Source organism: Dermacentor albipictus, chromosome 10, assembly GCF_038994185.2.
Source record: "Dermacentor albipictus isolate Rhodes 1998 colony chromosome 10, USDA_Dalb.pri_finalv2, whole genome shotgun sequence".
Lineage (NCBI taxonomy): Eukaryota > Metazoa > Arthropoda > Arachnida > Ixodida > Ixodidae > Dermacentor > Dermacentor albipictus.
Genome location: NC_091830.1, coordinates 29152559 through 29173958, shown reverse-complemented (window position 1 = coordinate 29173958; position 21400 = coordinate 29152559). Strand labels below are relative to the sequence as shown.

General features: G+C 45.0%; 1 protein-coding gene across 2 annotated transcripts in view; it reads right to left on the bottom strand.

The window, feature by feature from the left end:
• LOC139050598 (lipase member N-like) overlaps positions 1-21400 on the bottom strand; it is a 90386-nt gene that overhangs the window by 49514 nt on the left and 19472 nt on the right. The window contains exons 4-8 of one of the 2 annotated variants that reach the window (XM_070527166.1): positions 19417-19531; positions 18013-18163; positions 15551-15643; positions 13690-13842; positions 4168-6412 (exon numbers count right to left, since the gene is read on the bottom strand). In XM_070527166.1, the coding sequence (XP_070383267.1) occupies positions 6158-6412; positions 13690-13842; positions 15551-15643; positions 18013-18163; positions 19417-19531 (767 nt within the window). In that variant the 3' untranslated portion in view covers positions 4168-6157. Of the gene's footprint in view, positions 1-4167; positions 6413-13689; positions 13843-15550; positions 15644-18012; positions 18164-19416; positions 19532-21400 lie in introns of those variants that run through there. The other variant, XM_070527167.1, reaches the window with a different exon arrangement.

Here is a 21400-nt window from a genome sequence, read left to right as displayed (position 1 = left end):
CATTTCGCTTTGTCTAGGTTCTGTATACGTCTTTGTTTGGTCGACAAGAATTTGGAGGACACTTAAGCTTCGCCTTTAAGAGTGGAACGCGATAGCATTCAAAGGTCCCTGACAGCGTCTCATGATTACCGGCAACTGCAGCGTGTGTAACCGTAATGTCTTCCTGGAAATGCTGACGGCAAAAGCTATGCACAAAGCCCAGTTTTCTGGGGCGCGCCGCTCTACTAAGACAGACCACAAACGGCAGCTGAATAAGGGATTTGTGTTTGAGTTTCCGTGCAACAGAAGCATGTTGCCTCGTATATTAGATTTCAAGGCTGCGCTATCATGTCTTGAAGTTGTGTGTAAGCTGCACTTTACAAATTTTCTGACGCGTTTTAATGTGAGAAATTCCATTATTTCAGTAACACCTATGCGCCACGCGGAGGGTCCGCGTGGATGGAGATGCGTGGTTTGGGATGATTTTTCGGACACGGACAACGTCGACCGCCGCCGCCGCTGACGCTGGATTTCTGCGACACGGGGCCTTAACGCTTTCGCGTTAATATTGTTGAGCTTCCCGTAAAAGTTTTAAGCACTCTCTCTGCGCCTGTAAGCAGATGAGCAATCCTGGTGAGGAGTAACTTTGAGAAAACATTGTGTATCATCATATGTCTTGTTAGCTTGGCCTTTCCAACAAACGCAAATCGCTATAAAGTACTCTGCAATGAAGCTCTCTGCTCTATTTCTGGCCACCTGTAGTTCCTCGACGGGGACGCCCTTAATTTATGGGTGCGTATATTTTTGCATTATAATCATCCCGAGACCCTGAGTGCCTTTTCCTTCTTTATGTTATGCATGTTTATAACTTGCGTTGGCAAAAGTCAGTGTCCTTACATCTAGCGCGTGCCAAAACCTCAGACCTGTTCGCTCTCCCCCGAGGCTCAGCAGGTGGCTTGCGCAGTGCAATTTCCGCCAACGTCTTTCGCAAGCACCGAATCAAGGCTGTTCCACTGTCAGGAATATTGTTAACTATCTCCATTATGCAGCGCTTATCAATTTCTAAACCACGCATATAAAACAAATGCATTCTATACTTCCACGCGCCGCAGACGGTCAATACAACCACGAAAATTTCCTCGAGGCGTAACTACTCCTTATAGCCTAGTTTTTAAGAACTCTTGCTGCTTTATGTGTAGGCCTTTTTGGATTATAAACGCCACTACCAACAATCTGTCGGCACTTTGATAACATCGTAACCACCATCACGAGCCGCCAATAACTCTCCAAACAGACGAAGCAATAGCGTGCTTGGCTTATCCGCGGCGCCAAGGGATCCCAGTCGGGAAAGCCAGCCGTGTGAAGTCAGATGGTTCAGGCCGCCGCCCACGGTAGAGTCAAATACAAGGCCGATTTTTTTATTCAGATACCCTAAAGGCTCTTACGGGCATTGCATAGGGGGGTAACAACACAATATTTCAAACGCACTTTGGGGGCAAGGCAGCATAGAACTCGGTAGTATAGATCCCGGAATACAACAAGAAAATTTTTAAAAAAGCAGGAAAGAAAGAAATGCAGACGTGATGACACAACCACTTGGTACAATGCATGTAAATGCACTTACAATGCGTCAAAGGCACAAAATTCTGTGTTTACTCGACATGCGTATTTAAACTGCGCTTCAAGTGACTTGAAAATGAGTCATGATCATGTATAGAAGCGCTCGCAATAGAGAGATTGTCACTATTGTCCACCTTCATAGGAGTGTTACTGATAACATGGCCACCGCGATCGCTCGCAGTGTAACACAAAATGCAATAAATTACAAGTTATTCTAAAGCACATCCAGTGTCCATCTGGTACACTTTAAGATGATCATATACTACCATAAACTGCGTAATAATGTGCGCTAGAAAAAAAGATATACGCAGTTCTTCCCAAAAGGCCAAGCACCGATTGCGATAGCAAATTAGTAGATAGTTGTTTTATTGGCCACAGAAACTGGTAAACGTTCGCTTACTAACTTAACAATGACAGAATCTGTAAGCGTTACTCAACGAGGGTGTAGAAAGAAACAGACACGCAGGGTCTTTGTGTTTCTGCTTCGTTCTACGTCCATGTTCAGTCGCGCTTACACATTCTATCACTGATTTATACCAACTAGCCCGCCATCGGGTTTCAACCAAATTAATCAGCACAGTGTCACACGCGCACAGGTAAACATAAACACATCTCGCTCGATGTGCTGGAAACTCGATGTCAAAATTCTGGAGTGAGCAATCGTGGCAGCAGGAAGCGAATGGACCTTCATGCATCTCTCGCTTCAATGCGAACGAAACGTCGAAAGCACAGCGCACACGATGCTACCGGCACTACGCGCAGTTTGCAAACGTCGCAGGTCCCTTTGAAGGTGGGGCCCTTGCGGGCGCGCAATTTGGACACGTCGTAAATCGCTTTGAAGACAAACGAGCGCCGGCAACGCGTCCCTACGCGTCCCCCGAAGGCGTCTACTACGGCATCCACCCTGTCTGTACTTCGATGAAATTTGGGGCATGCTAGGGGTACTGTGATGGCAAGGTTTAAAGTGTATGGGTGCATTAGGTGACGCAGAAAAACATCTAAAGTGTCGTTTTCTGAATGTTTGTAAACGTCATACGAAACGCTTACAAAGCTTGTTCAACCCGCAGTGGTAGCAATGGCACTGCGATGGCGTTGGGCTTCTGGGTTCGAGGTGGCCGGATCAAACCGCGGTGGTGGTGTGTTGCATTTTGATGCAAGCGAAGTAAAAAACAACACCCATATACTTCGAGATTAGGTGCACGTTAGTCCTTTTTTGCATGAAGGGAAGTGGTGCATAAAAGCAGTATTCTTTCTTGATTTTCACATTTTGTGCGTTCAGAAGAAGCAAGAAATATTTTTTACTGGTGTCAAAACAACACTTCAAAGCGGACAACATGAATACAGACTACTAATACCCTGCTGATGCTGGCACATGTAAACTGACAAAAATTGCTATATGTGCAGCACACCACTCCTGCTTGTACAAGTACAAACACATGCACAAGTATATTTCGCACTTTCCGCATATGTACCTTGCCTTGCACCTGCACTGCAACATTTTACGCCTTTGTGACAAAGCCGCATACTCGCAGCAAAAATGATTGATCTGGTTGTAACTGATATCCTCACCAGCTAAGCTCGCTTTCAAAGGTGGTCTACGGTTTGCTGAAGGAGGAACTCCTGTGTGCTCCACAGACCCTTGAGCTTCTCTAGCGGTTGTCCTTACATCAGCACTGATCGGTCCTGTTAACAATGACAGCTTAAAAGTCTGAGACCACGAAGTCTGCGAAGTGGAAAATTACTCTTTTGTACCATTTTTTTGGTCTGCAAATGTATTGTGTAGAGTAAAAGGTGCATGCCACGCTTTTCCACGCCACCCATGTTGTCATCGGAAGTTGTAATGAGCGCAAGACATTAAACTTCGACCTGTTGCACGTTTTTTTCTGTCGTAGTGTTTCACCTTCACAAGTGCATAAATGCCGCGCGCATTGGATTCGGTTAATGACAAGCTTGCTATTATACCACTCGCACATAATGATGTTGTGTGCTTTGCCTACCTGGTAATCGAAAGAACCTCTGTCCTGTTGGTTCTATTTTTTTCTCTTACATCAGCGGGCATTTGGCTGTCCTATTGTCCATCATTCATGTGGCATGCAGACTTTCTCTTTAAGGCAAGTCGGAAGTTTTGCCGTTGCAAACTCATCGCCCAACAGAAATGCTGACAGGTACATTTCTGGGAAGACGCAGCACCACTCGACCCAACTAGCTTATTGTTTGCTGCGCTTCAGGTGGGTCAGTCCTCAAATTGCCACTTTTTTTTAAGACAGGCCAGGCCCGAAACAGACCATGTGGCACCATTTCTTGGGTTTCTTTGACATGTAGGCTTTGAAAGGGCGTTTCCCTTTGAATGGAAGTATTAGTTCCTCAACTGCCTGGAAAATCTCTAGCTAAGCCACACTTCTGAATGCTAAGTTTAGCTTTTCAATCACTGACCGAATCTTTTGAAGATGATTAAAGCCTTCATCACCCAGAGCGGAATAATTTAGGTGGAGGACAGATAGCATACTTTCCCAAAGATTTACAGTCATGGCATTAGCAATAGCAAGGTCTTGTGTTGGGTGGCCAATAAGTGTGCCTGAACGAGATTTCCACAACCAATATGTGCATTATCTGCCAAGAACACTTCCATACTGTCTTCATTTTTGGGCGACTCTGTGCGGTATCTGTTCGAATCAAACGTCAGTAGCTCGATAAGGTATTCACCAAACCTGATATGAAAAAGACTCAGAGGAGTTATTACGCTCATTACTGCAGCTGTAGGTGTAAGCCTATTGAGCACCTTCATGCAAGGAGGTGTGTCCCTACTGTGCAAGCACGATCTCTTTGGATTGCGTTATTGAATTCAGCCTTACTTTATCATGCCCTGTTAATTCACATCGTTTTCACTGCCACTGTCCCTCTTCGTATGGCTGTGCTTCGCGATATCACTCCATCCGTCTTAACAGCTTCATTACCATCATCCTCAGTCTGCAGTTGGTCATCATCACTGCTGGACGGTACACCTTCCTCATGAAACGCGTCTGTTGGAGCTTCCGAGAAAGGATTATGCAATAAACACCAATTTATGCCTTGTTCAACGTTTTATTTATAGTAGCTGGCGGCATTCTGGAACGAACACAGTATTTCTCTGTCAGAAAATGAAAGAAATAGAAATATTGCATGCGAAAGTAAAAGGACAGGCTGTAGTGTCCACTGCAGTGGACAAGTTACAAAATGCATCATGAAGACTGAGCTTAGCATTGCTTAATAACAAGAACTACAGTAATTGTTCGGGGAAGCCTCTTCTATCAGATTCAAGCAAACTTATCTACCAGGCTTGCTGCCACGCAAGTTATAAGCCGAAGTCTGGAGACAAATGTCACCTATATCTGCCGGAACACGAGCCTGCCATTTCTGAAGCGGTGTTGGGGGGACACGATTGGTGGCGCCATCTAGCACAGAGAATTGAAAGTTGTTTTGTCCACTGAAGTGGCCTTTATGCATATGGGCTTCCCTAACTGCAGGAAACTTGCCCCTAAAGTAGCAGGAATTTGCCAACTGTAGTGGGCAGCATGCAACAAAAAAGAACCCCAGGTTGAAAAAGTATTAATTCAGGGTCCCACAGTACGGCGTGCCTCCTCGCGCTTTCGCCACGTCAAACGCCATCATTCAGTCTATTTCTTTTTCATTGTTTTCCCTCTGAACAAGCAGAACTAAAAGTAGTATAAATATTATATTAACATGTAATGTGGTCCACAATACAGCACGCGTGCATCGAAAGTTAAGGCGTGCAGGTTAATTGCACCATTCTAGAAAATTACTTGCACAAGCACCCCAAAATTTAAAAGCGTATATTACAGGACGAACAGACAGCTTACCCGACGTTCTCAAAGCAAGAAAAACACTAAACATCGCAGAAAGTTGGATGGGCTAAATAGATCATCTCAAGCGTGATTTGTGCGCAACGTGTAAACATTGTAAGTTGACCACAGGCTCTGCAAATAATTATCAAGCAATTGTTCGAAACGGTCATACCGCCGTTACACCAGCTATGATTCCCAATGTTCCGGGAAAGCGGAACGACACACCTAGTTTGCGTTTAGTTGAAGTGCGTGCCATTTAGCTATAATGCGTGGCAAACATTTGGCGTTTTCAGCCTATTTGTTGCAAATGATTACTTAATTGTCGCTCTTTCTTCATTTTCGTGCGCTATATGAAATTTATAGCTGCTTCTGGCGATGTCCTCCGTAAACTGAAAAAACAGAGCACTTTCAATATATCGGTTGAAAATGTTTGAGACGTTATACGTGACGTGTAGACAAAGGTCGGAAGGCGTAGGCTAATTGCGGTTTTCGCAATAATCTGCGTGCGCCTGGTCAAAAAATAACCAGACTCGAACCAACGTATTAAAATTTGTGGCGTCGTGGTGGGCCCGTGCGAAAACTTCAAGAGGCGTCAGCGCAGGCTTTTCGTTTTTTGAAAAATTTCTGGGTTGCTGAGCTTCTTTTCAAATAACCTGTTTTTGTGTAAAAGGGTTCTAATAAACACGTGTAATATATTTTTTTCTGTTGAGCTCTCTTTAAAGACCTTCAAGGGCGTATTTTCGCATTAGCTCAATGGCGACGTTGTGCAAGATGTCGTTCGCCCTGTAACCGATGGCAAAATCCATGTGGTGGAAAGTAGGCACCGGAACCACGTGCTCGAAGATGACGTTTTTGCCGAGCGTGTCAACCAGGTCTGAGACGTCGGCTGGGGTCGCCACCGTGTCTCCTGGCGACGGGAACAAAGCAATTGGCACTCTTATGCGCTCCAACGAGTACGGTGGTGGCTTTGCCTGCGTATTAGATCACCGGATACAAAGAGTAGTACAATGAAAGGAAAAACTACGATGCACTCGAATTTACACAACGCTACAGAAAGCCCATGCGTGTTTGTCAAAAACCTGTATAAGTTTCTGCAGAACTATAACTTGCCAGAAACTGGTCTTCCACGTTAACATAGCATACTATGATAATAATGGGAAATCTAACTTGCTCGTTCATGCCAACTTCATGCAGATTCTGCAAAGTAGACCTTAGATAAAATATTTGGCAGATTCGTTCCAAGTAAGCGACTAAGCCTAAAAAGCCATGAAACCCAATTATAAAAATTGTACTGCTTATAGGATTTTAAAACCTGAAGTTCGCATAATTTGTCAGCGTCGCCGATCAATCCCATAGCGATATTATGAAGCCATCATCAATGGTTTTTTCTGCGCATGAAAGTTTGATCAGAAAAATTCGGTCATATTCTTCGACGTCTCTCAGATCTGCGTTCTAAACTTTAAAAAAAGGCAAGGCGTATATTTGCTCCGCAATAGCTGGCAAGGCCCCAGCAAGGAGACAGCCTCAAACCTTCACAAAAAAGAATGAAGCTGTCCTAGGACAAAGATACGGTATTATCAATCAATCAATCAATCAATCAATCAATCAATCATTTTATTTCCTTAAAGAAGGAGGAGTACAGGACTAAAAGCTTGGACAGCTTGACGAGGTCCCGACCCCTTGTAAGTTGGCATAACAGCAAGATGACAGCCAGTCATACACAAGAAATGAAAAAAAAAACATCACAATGTAACGGGTAATACAGAGTGAAACAAGACGGCAAGAAATAATCAACACTCATAAATAACAGTGGAAAACAAAATTAGGAGAAGGCAACGTCTAGTCTTGCAAATAAATAAGTTGACAAAAACGTTTAATGCGAGAGTTTCGGTTTCTGGAGGGATCAAAATTTTGTCGGTCTAATAGGTTTAAAAGCGAAGGTAATGTATAGGATAAAGATTGCTCATCATAAGAGGTTCTTGGGGTAGGTACGAACCACATTTCTTTATGTCGGGTCTGTAGAATATTTGTATTTTCCCGAAGTTTTGCCAGATGAATTGTATCATCAATGCCAAATTTTACGAAATCTTTGTAGCACAACATCAACCTATAATTGTAAAAACAAAATACAGGAAGAATTTCATATTTAGAAAAAAGTGATTTTGTGGAGTGCGTATAATGGACATCAGCTATGTAACGCACAACTCTTTTTTGTAGCAAATGTAGTTTGTGCAAGTTTGTCACACCAGTTGTACCCCACACCATGACGCAGTACTGCATGACAGATACCACCAGAGCATTGTACAGCATAATTTTTACCTTGGTCGGGAGTAAGCGACGCAGACGAGCAATAACACCAATGGCAGATGACAATTTAGATTGCAGATGATCAACATGCTCATTCCAGGTTAGGTGCTTTGTAAAACGCACCCCAAGGATATTAACGCAATCGACTATCTCTAACTGCTCACTGCCCAGACACAAATTCATATTAGTTGTCAACAACTTTCCTCTAGGCGCGTACAAGATAACTTTTGTTTACATACATACACATACATACACATTCAAGATATGGATTATAACCCATACGTTGGAGTTATTCTCTAGTGCAGTAGAGATCGCTGTCGCGACAACGGATGAATATCGTTTCGCACCGTTGTGAGCATTCTTGAAGAAGGTATTACTCAAAGGGCCACTATTTCAAATAGCATCGTGGAGTACCAAAAGACCGTCACTTAATATGTAAGGATGCGTTTTGGCTCATGGTATAAATGAGCGTTGCTACGTGAGTGCGCCCGAAAGGAAAACTAGGTAGACTCTGACAGCACGGTGACCCTGGCACTCAATCTGGCAACAAAGAACAGCTATACCAAAAAAAAAGAACTGAGAACAGCGCGCATTTCCTAGGTCTCAGTGGCTAGTACAGAGACGTGTCTCTGAGTGCCTGTTTCATCAAACGCATTGCTGGACCTCAAACGCATGCAAACGCATGCAAACGCATGCTCGCATCAAACGCATGCTTGGGACTCATGTGCACATGGGGAAGGGCGAGCGGGTCAGACGAGTTCTCGCATCATTCGTATTGCTGAAGCTAAGCCGTGAGTAAGCTGCGAATGTTCCTCGCAGTGTTACCGTGTGTCTTTCTGGTAAGCGCCATTGTCGTTCCAATGAACACTGTAAGATTTAATTATTTATTATTGTAGTAATTTTATGCAGATCCAACTCAAAACTTGGAATACGGGTGAATTGGCACATAAATGCTATACAACAGATCGTCTTCCACAATGAACGTTGCAGCATACTGTTTACGTGCCTGCTTTACAAGATGGGCCGAAGAAGTAACCGCCATCACGCGAATCGGGTGACCCACATGCCCAAGGATCTCACTGCTTACGACATCTGCTTCACTTTTCATGGCAACATCTCCAGATACGCCAAAATTTTTCTACTGCACTTACTCCGACATTGGCTCATTTCATACTTGGGAAGAAGCCGACGGAGCCGAGACACCAAACCAGAACCCGAGACCGGGAGTGGCGGTGGTGCGGCGGCGGATGGATGTATGGATGGATGTTATGAGTATCCCATTTGGGGCGCTGATCCAGCAGTAGCTGTAGCAGCAGCAGCGCAGGCAGCGGCTGCTGCTGCGGCGGCGGTGGTGGCAGCAGAAGCAGAAGCAGCAGCAGCAGCTGGCTTCTCCTCAAGAATTAGTAAAGCCCCGGGGGGCTCGTAAAGAGGGCATAGCTGGAAAATCCGCGGTAATAGCATTTACTTGACATCTGTCTTTATGGACAGCTTTCTACGGGCGCTCGGCGAGTGTGCTGCGGCACTACGACAAAATTTTGGTGGCAAGCCAGGCTGAAAATTTTTGCCGTTTAACATTCTCAGAATCGTGAATGATGCTGGTTCGGTTATAGGACTGCTGAAATGGGTAATAAAATTGAACGTTTATTACCTGGCCATATCGTCGACAATTTTCCGACTTTCCGTAGTCGTACATCATCAGGTTTTTCGCCTCATAAATCTGTAAAAAACACTCATTCTGATTGGAAACTCACAGTGGGTGAGGCGCACTTTAAATGTGCTCAGGAGCATAGCTTTGAATCATAGCCACATTGTTGAAATCGAACTTCACTTAAGCCGAATGTTGGCATCTGAAATGAGTGTTACTAATAAGTACATTGGGCAACCTCGGCCAAGAAATTAGTGGACGAAGCGCACACATATGCACCCGCGTGTGTTCAGTTCCATAAATTTGTTTCCTAAAAAGTGGAAGAACTGTAAGCGTTAATTATATGAATGTACACATTCTTAAAAAGCGGCACATCAGATTCATCAACGTATAGTATTCTGCAGTGGTCATGAATTAAAAATACACAGAGTTGAGTACATCTTTCCACAACAATATCTATAAAACAGAAGAATAAATCTTGTCGGAGAACCCATTTTCATAGCATATTGCATGACGATGACATTAAACTGATGCCCGATCGGGATTCCGACATGTGGTTTCGAGTAGGTGATCAAAACGGCAATCAATGAAAATGTGCCCATTAGCGAATTCCAGGTTGGAATATGTCGAGAACATATGCTTATTCTTTCAGGAACTAAAATCAACACGGAGCGTTTGAGCTGTGTAAAATTTATGATTTTCTTTAAAAAATAAAAGAAACATAAAGTGACAAAAGCTGCGTCTCAGTTCGAAAGACTAATCAGTGATAGCAATTGCAAAATAATAGGCAATATTACGAAAGAAGGCTCATATTTTATGGGCCCTGTAAATTTCAGTGAACTTTCACTTGCTAACTACACAAACGTGGTTTCAGGAGCGCACAGACAATCAATCATCAACAGGTCTCACTTGGCGACCAGAACCACGGTCTGCTACAACGCTGGTGTGTTGGGAAGCTCCGGCTGCGGGGAGTGCGAGTACCCAGTGTCTGAAAGTGAGCGTTTAGTGCTGTCGCTTGCTTTCCCACTTCGATTGCGCAGCGTCTCTTGAATTCACATTACGCGACCACAAGTAACAGGCAGGCGGGAAGACAGGGCCCACGAGGTCCCCAGCTATCTGGGCTCGCCATTTCTTCCCTGGCGCTCGCAACCGATGACCAACATGTGGCGCCAAGTCCTGCCTTTAAATGTGCGAAACAGGCCAGTAATGCTTTCAATGTTCATCCTTTAGGATGGTGTTCGCCATCTCCATTTTTGCCTTCATCGAAAAACACTACTTTCTAAGGCACACTAGTGGCTTGTCGCAAATTGTTAATGAAAAGGATATTGCCACCACAGCAAAGGTACATGTCCCTGAACAAATCAAAGTATCTTGACCTCAACTGTCCACGCTCGTAACAAACAGTTGTGACCTGCATTAAATTCAAGTTCAGGATGGAGTTCAAGGCATAAGTACCTTACATTATAGGTTGTTATGCGAATGGGATTCTTTTAACTTATTTCATGCGTAATTTGTTCACGGAATCTAGTATTCAGCAGATCGACACTGATGTCATTTAAAGGGTAGTCATTTATGAAAGAGAACGTATACCTTATGATAGTGCAGAAAGTTTTGAAAGGTCGATCCAATGGGAAGGTGACCTACGTAGACGGATTTGTCTGAAAGGAGAGGGTACTTATTGTGACTGCGTTGTTCTACAAGAAATCATCACACTAAGCCGTGATGAGGCAAACTGAAAGTGCATTCATGGTGACAAAAGTCCAGAGGTCGTCAACAACGCCAATAAGAAACAATAGTTCCAGCGAAAAACATCGTATTTTCTATTACACAGCGACAATAACACCAACTAGGCTAGCGATTTCTGACTGCTGAGCAATGATACTTCATATGTGGGCGACAACCTAAGTAAGAAACACCTATTCTTTGCAAAATGCTTGTTATCTTAAGGTTTCCATCGCAATAACGTAACTTAGACGCAAACACTAATGTCCCTTGTAGATTGACTGCGGCACGCTGCGAATTCCGAAAAAGAAACGCAACAAAGAATGCATTCGCAATGATCCGGTCGATTGCATGCTGTGTCTAGAATAGTCATATATTTATTTTGAAGAATGAGCCCTAATGCCTGAGATCGGCGGGACACTAAACTGCGCTTCATGAATCGCAACGAAGCACACGCCTAATGCGTTTCAAACTGACATATTTGCAGAAGCAGGTGCTTTTCGAGAAGTTGGTCTGATACTAACACATACAGTAAAGAGCGGAATATAAGGCTTATAACTTACTGAAACAGAAACTGAGTCACACCTCATTTTATGTAGCTATAATTTCCAGAATGTGAGTTACTGCCTCGCAACCTATGACGTGCATGTTGGTTACCGCGCAGGTAGCATGGCCGAAGCCACAGTCACATCGATATGCGATTGCTAAAATTTCGTTTCTTGTGGCTGTATTTTGTGTGCTTTTCTGATCGACCACGTGTGCGAATTGATGTTTGTTTTTCATGCAATTAGCATTCTTTGCCTATATACTTGAGCCTGTGCGTCCATCCGTCCATGAGTCGGTCTGTCTGTCTGTCTTTGTATCTATCTATTTTCAAAGAACACTACGTATGTGCTGGTGGTTGGGATGCCGTCGGGGTCTTTCCCTTGTTGTCATTCCCGCTTCGACACGCTGGTAGGCGTCACGCCATCAACGGCGACCCAGTGGCCCAAGTTGCCTAATAAACTACACCACTAATTACGCGCTCGTGCTTGTGATGCCGTCGAGGTCGCTGCATCTTCGTTAATAAAACTTTATCATCTGACTCTCCTCATACCCATGTCCCGACGCCATTTTCGTCGTATAGTCAGCATTCATTCGCGGTAATATCTGCGTCGTGACGCCTCCGAGATCTTCCAGTCGTCGTCACTGCAGCTTCGTCAGTGGGCCTTCGTCCCGCCGTCGCCCACACCTCTTCAGCGCTGACCCAGTGCCCCAAGTTGTCTAATATCTTGGGCGACTATGTTTATGATGCTTGTATTCCATTCATGAGTGTTCTATCGTCGTCCTTGCAGCTTTGTCATCCAAAGCTTGTCATGTCATCGTCGTCACGCATCGTCCTGCAGTCAGCATGCCATCGTCATAGGGCCATCGTTATCACGCCATTGTCGTCACTCCAGTTTCGTCTTGTGAATTTTTTTGACGTCACGAGGCAGTCGTCACCGCTCTACTAGTCGCATTCGTCAAGCCATCATTGTTATAGAGTCTTCGCTCACGGAATTCTCATACAATTGTCTTCCCTATCTCTTCATACCATTGCCATGTCATCGTCGTCATGGCTTAGTCGTCTTTCACTTCTTGTCATACCATCGTCGTGAGGCTGTCGATTTCGTTCTATCGCCGTCATTCTAACTTCAACATCAGACTCTCGTCATGCCGCATTCGTCGAACCGTCGTCGTCATGATGCCATTATCATAAGATTATCGTCATGCCCTCGTCTCTGTCTTTTTACCATGTTCATACATCTATAAACGTCATTTCATTGTGTCCTGTCATCGTCCTCCTACGGCCTTCGTCTTTCCATCGACGTCATTTCATCGCTATTTTATCGCAATCATGATGTCGTCATTAAGCCGTTCTTATGCCGCGGTTGACATGCCGTGATCCTAAGACTGTCGCTACAATGCATCCGTTCTCGCAACGTCCTCAATATGCCGTTGTGGCCATACCATCATCGTCGTCGTCGCATTGTAATCAGTAATCGTCACGCTGTCTTCGTTATACCATCGTTATAATTTCATAATTGTTATCGCATTTCGTCATGCTGTCGTAGTCATACCGGCTTTGCCGGTTTATGAACATCATTGCTTTGTCATCATTCCCTCGTTATCACTGCGCCGTCGTAATACAATCGTCGTTGTCGTCCCGTGGGTGACCTCTTCAAGTATCATTGAAAAGTGCGCCGATAGCGAAGGCAGTACATGTCACTGAAGCAGCCTGTCTCAAATCAGCCACTACTAATTTTAATTAAACTTTACTACAGCAATACGCCGTGTAGCTACTTTGCGTGAATGATAATCGCATTACTATTGTCACTCATTGCGAGATGTGTTCTGCAGTAATTTCTTTATCTATTTTTTGCTTCAAGGTAAGGGGCACATCAATATTCCCGGCTTATACGGTAGGTACATACAAAAGACCGCCCTTGTCTGTCTGTATCTCTAGGTCACCGTCACCTTAGTGGTATGCTCCCATAATATGTGTAGCTGCAGGTGAATGTTTCCCATGATCCTTCATGTGTTGTTCACTCTTACCTGGTTTAATTGTTCCGGACTGGTAAATGCGGTTAGCGTGAAGGTATCGGCACAGAGGAGGTTACCCATTATCTCGCATGCTGCCGAAATAAGCTCCCGCAGTCCTGAAGACAAACCCAGATAGCCGGCCTCGGTGAGCGGGTACAAAAGAACCTGCGCAGGAGACGTGAAGAAGCACTAAGAAAGTCGAAGCGTATACGAATGCGAGCTACAATTTGTTCCAACACAAAGAGAAAACACGAAAAAAGAAAGGTTAAGAGATCCTTATGGCAACAGCAGGCACAAAAGAAATGTACCCACACAGAAACATCAGACGCCCACTAACAAGCAACACTAGGAAAAACTGCATGAACAGGATTTCAATGAGAGAGCATTACTTGGCTCACTGAGAAACCCTGCCGTATTCAGCGATTCGGGGCAGAGAGACAGCAAAGAAATTACCTCATATTCATCTAACAAAGAACGGTGGCCACGGTTAGGATTCTATCCTCCGCACCCCGCCACTCTGTAAGCTGGGCGCGCTGACCACTGCGCCACCATCGCATGTTGCCAGCGTTGCAACAGGCGACAGGGATGGATATCTTCGAGCCTGTGCACGTGGCTGGGCTCTGTCTGGCGGACGACTGACTAGATGCTACGGCGAGTGGCTTCGGTTGTTAATGCGGAGAGAGCGCGGCGAGCTGGAGCCGTTCGCTCGGCCTTTCGCGTTGTCGGGGGCGCGCTGACGCCGTCGCCTGAGCCCATGAGAGACGGCTACGAATAAGATGTAACGCGCTTCATGTACCCATCGAACGACGACTACGACAACCCCAGGGAGTATGTGGTGGAGCTCGTCTATGTATACGAATCGCATAAAGGAATATAGGGTCAACACCATGGTACCGGTCGGAAGAGTACTCTCATCACTTGGCGGAGTGGCGTCATCGTGCCGAAAAGTGGCGTCATCGAGAAAGAACACTCAATGCAATCTGCGTGAGACACGGCTTTAATGTGAACTCCGCGAATAAAACTCGCCTAAGACATCACCATATGGCCGGTGTGTCGTCTTGCGTTGTTGCGACCTCATAAGGAGCAACACTACACTCGGAAATACAACGCAGCAGCCCTGAACTCAGTAATATTTCGCCACAACGCTAAACTTAGTGACAAAACTTAGCGACGCACTCAGCGACAAGTAATCAGCTCGCATTTACACATCGTAAGTATCGCTTAGATGCCCGCATAGTTTTTCCTTATTCTGTTTTACAGACTTTTTTTGAGGTATATGACATAGCTCTCCTGAATCATCTTCGGTGTGGATGCATTTGAGCGGTATATACAACCTCCTGCGGGGAAGGGGGGGGGGGGGTAATCGGCCGCCACTGCGATTTTCGACTAGTCACTGCAAGCCAAGGAAGGGGAAGCGGGCCAATCTCAGTCGTGGGTACAACCTTACTCATCCCGTTATCCACTTCGACAGCGATAGCTCGGCCTCACCGCAGCTGGTCTCTAATGAGCCACTTGGATAAGAAAAACATGTGAAGATATGCAGCGCTATTCGTTTTCAAAACAAACAAAAAGTGACTTCCCATGAAAGAGGAGATCGTGTGACTGAGGTGTTCTAATGACGCTGCGGGTAACCGCTCCATGTCTGCATCGGCGGTTACGTAATTTTGAGGTCAGGAGATTGGAATGAAAACAGATCCGAATTGTATTGCGTTAAAAGGCCACATAAATGCCAATGTCGTTTAACTACCTCAGGTTGTTTAACGTGCAGCTAAGTCGGAGCCCATGAGTTATTTCCACAATCTATTTCCATTTAGGTGAAGAAGCACTCTTTTTATTGAGGTGCAAAGCACATTTAAACACTGAAGTGGCTTACCTCAAGTATAGGAATAATCGGCAGTAGCCAACGAAACGGAGGCTCAATATGGGTGATATTGGCGACAGGGGCGTAGGCTACGAGAAGGTTGACCTGCAAATAGACATACACGAAAGATGTTGAGCTACTTGGAACAACAGCTGTTGGCATTACACACTGTGTTGCCGGTATGACGATATACGCCTGTGACAAAGAAACCTGCTAGCTTCGACTTATTATGCCGCTCAACCTGTAACTCGTTACCAAAAGTCCGGAGGTAGCAGAGGACGGGAACGTTTGTTCTGTCAGCTATACGCGCATAGGCTGAAATCACATATTGCAGTAAATATGCGCGCGTCCAACCAAGGGAATTCACTGAGATGATCCCTTGTTTCAGTGCTATGGTTGGATACCATTTTCTTCCCTCGATTTTAGAGTCTTACACACCCTGTGACTAACTCATGAAACAGAGTTAGAACTCATTAAAAAAGCTTATCAGCGTTACCAGTAATGACCATAGAACGGATGCCGTTCTATGACCATAGAACAATAACCACCTTTTTATGCAACAGCGAGAAAGAGCTGTTCCGCATTCCATTCGTGTATGTTTGTACAAGCGCCAAGGATTCACTAAAATGGACCTGAATGGCACCAGAGCTGAAAACGTTTTAGAATGGCACCAATGAGTCGAAGAAATTTTAGAAAACCTGTAAAAATCTGAGGCCCAGCTAGAGTTTTTTTTTTGTACGCATGTTTGTGTCACTGTAAGACCTTGTTTACATTGTCAATAAAAACAGAAATATGCGTTTCATGGTCTAGCGGCCACACTACTGCGCGTGTGATCGGGAGCTCCGTAGTTCGAATTGTATGTGCAGCAAGCTCTTTTTTTTCTTTTTTGTAATCTCTATTATTATATCATTTCCCCCTTAGACTTCCGCAGTCGTTGTTCTTTACCGATGGTTCACCACGACGCTTGAAATGAAGGGCTCCTCCCAAAGTGAGCGAAGCGACCCAGCACGGCGGAGAGCTGGGGAGAAAGGGGACAAAAAAAATTATGGGGCTTTGCGTGCCAAAACCACTTTCTGATTATGAGGCACGCCGTAGTGGAGGACTCCGGAAATTTTGACTACCTAGGGTTCTTTAACGTGCACCTAAATCTAAGTACACCGGTGTTTTCGCATTTCGCCCCCATTGAAGTGCGGCCGCCATGGCCGGGATGCGATCCCGCGACCTCGTGCTCAGCAGCTTAACACCATAGCCACTGAGCAACCACGGCGGGTGGAAAGGGGGATTAGGGGCGGGCAAGAGGGGTTAGGGAGATGCCACTTTAGCGACCACCGGCAAATAATGACACGTTGTCGCTGCAAACTTGTTTTATTGGAATGGAATGGAAAAAATTATTGAGGAGCATTGGAATATGCACTAGCACGTAGCGGGCCGCTCCCACGTCGGGACCGAAAAGCCTAGACGCCATGTCGCGGGCCCGTTGGAGTGCCTATTGTTGGGCTACAAAATAGGGACTACGTACGGCAGACTCCCACTTGGAACCGGTAACGTCTCCATCGCCCCATAACGTGGGGCACCGGCACAACGTGTGTTATAGGTTGACAAAGTCTGAGCAAAGCGCGCAAGTGTTGGACTTGAATTTCGGGATAGATCCGGTGTAAGAGTGCAGCGCTAGGGTATGCCCCGACTTGCAAGAGTGAGTGTCGATGCCTGAGACCTGTTACCTTTAATATGCTTTGACGGATACATCCGCCTCACCAGATCGTTGTTCATGATTCCACGTCGCACACACGGAGTCCTATGCACATGTGGCAAGTATGTGCTCCTCCCATCGCCGACCACCGCTATCACACAGATTGTTTGTACCCAAATTTAAGCATCGCTTACGCGGGAGCAAAGCTCGCCGTTCTCCAAAGTACCTAGGCAAATTAAAGTTAGAACCACGAGTCCTCACCAAAATGTCCCCCAGCTCTGAAAATGTTCCAGCAAAACGTCTCCAGGTGTCTCTCTGGTAATTCACGCGTGAGCATGATGCTCGGGCAAAACGAGTACGAAGCCGACGTCACCACGATGACGTAGTTGCACTGGCGTTCTAATGCTGAGCGCGAGGTCGTGGGTTTAAATCCCGGCCGCGGCATCCGCATATCGGCAGAAGTGAAATGCACGTACCGTTGTTTGTGTGCTCGTTAAATAATCTCAGGCGCTCGCAATTCATTCGGTGCCCTTCCATAACAGCGCCTTCAATAGCCTCAGTGTTGCTTAGCCCACTACAAGCTACCAGTCAATCTTTAACCTCGCAGCCACTAAAAATGCTTCCTCAACTATCGGATCTGTCTAAATTCCCTGAATCGTGCGACAGAGCCTGACAACCTACAGAGTTACACCAATGTGCCACACAGTACGTATCTGTCCACATAACCATGCAGCAAAATGTGTTGCTGATAATAATAAGATGCGAACAGAAAACAATATCCTACCTTTTCGCTGTATTCTGGCCTGACTGAATGAAGAACGAGGTTTGCAAGGACTCCTTGGGAAAACGCCACTATCGTTAGCTTGGTAGCACCGGTGGCGTTTAGAACGTGGTCGATGCAAGTAGCCACGTCGTAGCGCCCCATTTCGTCAAAACTGCGTGTGATCATATCATTATGTCGTCCTGCCGCTGCTTTATCGACAAGAATCGCACTGACGAGTATAAAAGGTACGAAGCCTTGATAACTTCTATGCTCTTGTGTATGAAGGCCCTGTATTTCAATGGTTGTTAGGGATGAACTTGTAAACTTGCTTTAACTTTTCGCAAATGTTATGCTGTTCCAAATTACATCCATTATTCATAAATACTGCCATCACTTCACTGCACGCATCGGAATGCAGAGAGCCGAGGCATGCAGATTTATTGGACATGACCATAAAAGGCATGACATGCAAACATAAAAAGCAAGCGGTTATTCAGCCATCATTCTTTGCAGCCTGCGGATTGAGCCCCCTTAATAACACAATATTTGTTGTTGTTAAAGACTTAATGTTAAAAACTTACTGTTAAATGTTAATGATGTTGTTAAAAACTTAAGGTTAAAAACTTAATGTTAACACAATGTTTCTTGTCCGCACAAGTGTCTTGTGACCGAGTGTTGCGTGTAATGTACTGCATTGCTTAAAAAGTTGGGGGCGTTTCGTGCAGGAAAAAATTGTGAGCGCTTTCGCAGGGCTTTAAAGTGTATAGACGCAGCACTAGCATAGAAATATCATTTAAAATTATCTCACACAATAAACAATAAGTAATTAACGGTTTTTATAAAGCTCTGTCTAGAAGGACTTGTGATAGCACATAGCTGTCTTTCTTGCCCACCATGCAGCTGATATTGGTGCACATTTAGATTAATCGCCACCTAAAGTGTATGTTGGCGAATTTTCCCGTGTATAGTGCAGGTTGTTGTATCCGCTTTGGTGCAGTCTTTTTTGCTTTCGAACGGTATTTCGGTGCCATATAGCGGAAACTTCGCAAACGAAGTCTGTTGTCTGTGAGAATGCGCTAAAGTGTTCTTTATTTCCCCTTATTTAGACAAATGACGCACAAAAGGCTTCGAACAAGTTCATAGGCGAGCAATATTCATCAGTTAATATCGCAGGTTACATTGTTTACTAGAAATTTCGGAGGCACATGTTACACAGAAGAGACATCAGACGTACGACCTGCATCAAAAACTTCACAAACATTGAGGCAAATTTTGCTTCCGTAGGTAAAAGTGTAACTGACAGGACCTGAAATGTGTTGGCGTTGGCAAGGCAAACCTTATAGCAAACAGGGTGTCCCGACAGAAAAAAACAACTTCACGGACTTATTTACGCGATCAAGGGGAAATACAATAATTGCGTCCTACCTAAATTTCCAGAACTCCGGATCCTGTTGGGACAGCGTGATATGACTTGTGTACGTCTTGGCCTCTCTCGTGTTCATGGACCAGACGTCAAAGCCATTGTCGGCGAACAAGAATCCTGCGAATGCGAACGAAAGAATAAGCTTTTGCTTCAGCAGTGGCCTTTGCCCAGATTAATTGAATCATATACCAGGCGCTATAGTAATAATTAGGTGGGTCATAGCAGCTTAAACATTGAACGAATCACTGTGCTAAAATAGTTCTTATATGTACCAGCCTGAGCACTGGCTAAGTTTTTATGCCTTTATAGAAGAAAGGTTGGAATGCTTGAACATGCGGAGGAGATACGCGTGATTAAATGAAAGCACTTCGTAAGCAATTGGCAGTGCAACCTATCGTAAAAGCTACCTAGCAAATGCCTGTTGCACGGAGCATTTCTTGAATCTAATGCCCATTGCATTTCGAGAGGGCTGGTTCTGCGAATCATATGCCCGCGGCCGTTTTACTGTGATGCCACGAATTTCCTGATCCTCTGGCAGCGAGAAGGACGCGTGAAGATGAAAAATCCAGGACTACTAGTGTATGGTAATGTATGGCGTGGTTAGAACGTATGGTTATTATGAATGCGAATGCGCGGGCGTGTGACAAAAAAAAAGGCTCCTACCCTAGCACAAAATAAGGAAGCGATACATGGAGAAATTCTTAATATGTAAGATGTTTACCGATATCGAAAAGATTTCGCTTGCCTGACAGCGGCCTGAACGTACGGCTTCTCATATGGAAATCCTCGAGGCTGAAAAAACAGTGTGTATTCTTAAATCACAACTTTGCCTATCACGATATTTGATTCCGCCGAACTCAGTTCACGCGTCTGTGCTTCGTGTTGTCGGCTGATATTTCTAGCTCTTACGTCTGCTAGATTACCGGCTAGCCCATTTTGTTAAGAAAAGCGATGTTGTCTACTTTGATGCCTTGGCCACTATAACGCAAAGCTGTTGGAATGTGTTTATAATTATTTTCTGCCTAGAGTCTTCTCCAAATGGCAAAATATTTGCGGTCCCCGCCAACCTCGCCTGTCTATCACGTGACATTACGAAACGGGCAAAACTCCCTGTTCCAAAATGACGTGTATACCCTGATTTTGTAAGGTTATTCCGAACAAAAGAAAGAAGCTTTTCACTATTCTACACAGAAGTCACCATTAGCATTCCGCTAGTGGTAGGAATTCTTTTAACCAAAGCCATATTCACCCGTCTGTCACACGACGTCCCAAAACCGTGAGAACTCGATCACCACATAAAAATTAAGGGATGCGCTAATGATGCATTATTATGGCGGTCATAACCGAAATTATTTTGGAAGAGCCGGAGTCGGCCACATTCCCACAGGAATAGAACATGCCGGCCCGCTGGTCATTCTGGTTTCGGCTGCGCATAGCTGCCGGTGAGAATAAATTTATTTGCGTATAACACGACATTTCGCGTGGCTCTGTGATGTTATTGATTCTTGTCGGCACGTATCCGACGCCACTCTGCCAACACCTTTTCAGCACATATGACAAGTCTTAGCAGCAGTTCTAACTCCCCGTTGTATGCCGCCGCGATTTTTGACCAGCCATCGCAAGCTAAGCAACAAGTGGACAAATAGAAGAGCGCGCACCACTGTAGTAACGCGGTTATTTATTTTCATCACGCTATTGCGGCTCTACCGAAACTCTCGGCCCTTCTGTAGGCTTCGCGCCTCTTTTCATCGAATTGTATAAGGAAAACCTCTCAAAGTAGGCGATGTTAATTACTTAGAAAGCAAATAAAAATGACCTCGTAGAAACGAGGCGAACGTTTTATTGGGCTGTTTGAACAACGTTGCGGATCACCACCCACAATCGCGTAGGCGCGCACGTAAGTTTGTCATCAGCAGGCCGGAATAACACAAGAATGTAAAACAAATTGCCGCAGAAGCCGTTTTACGATGCTTGTCAGCGGTAATG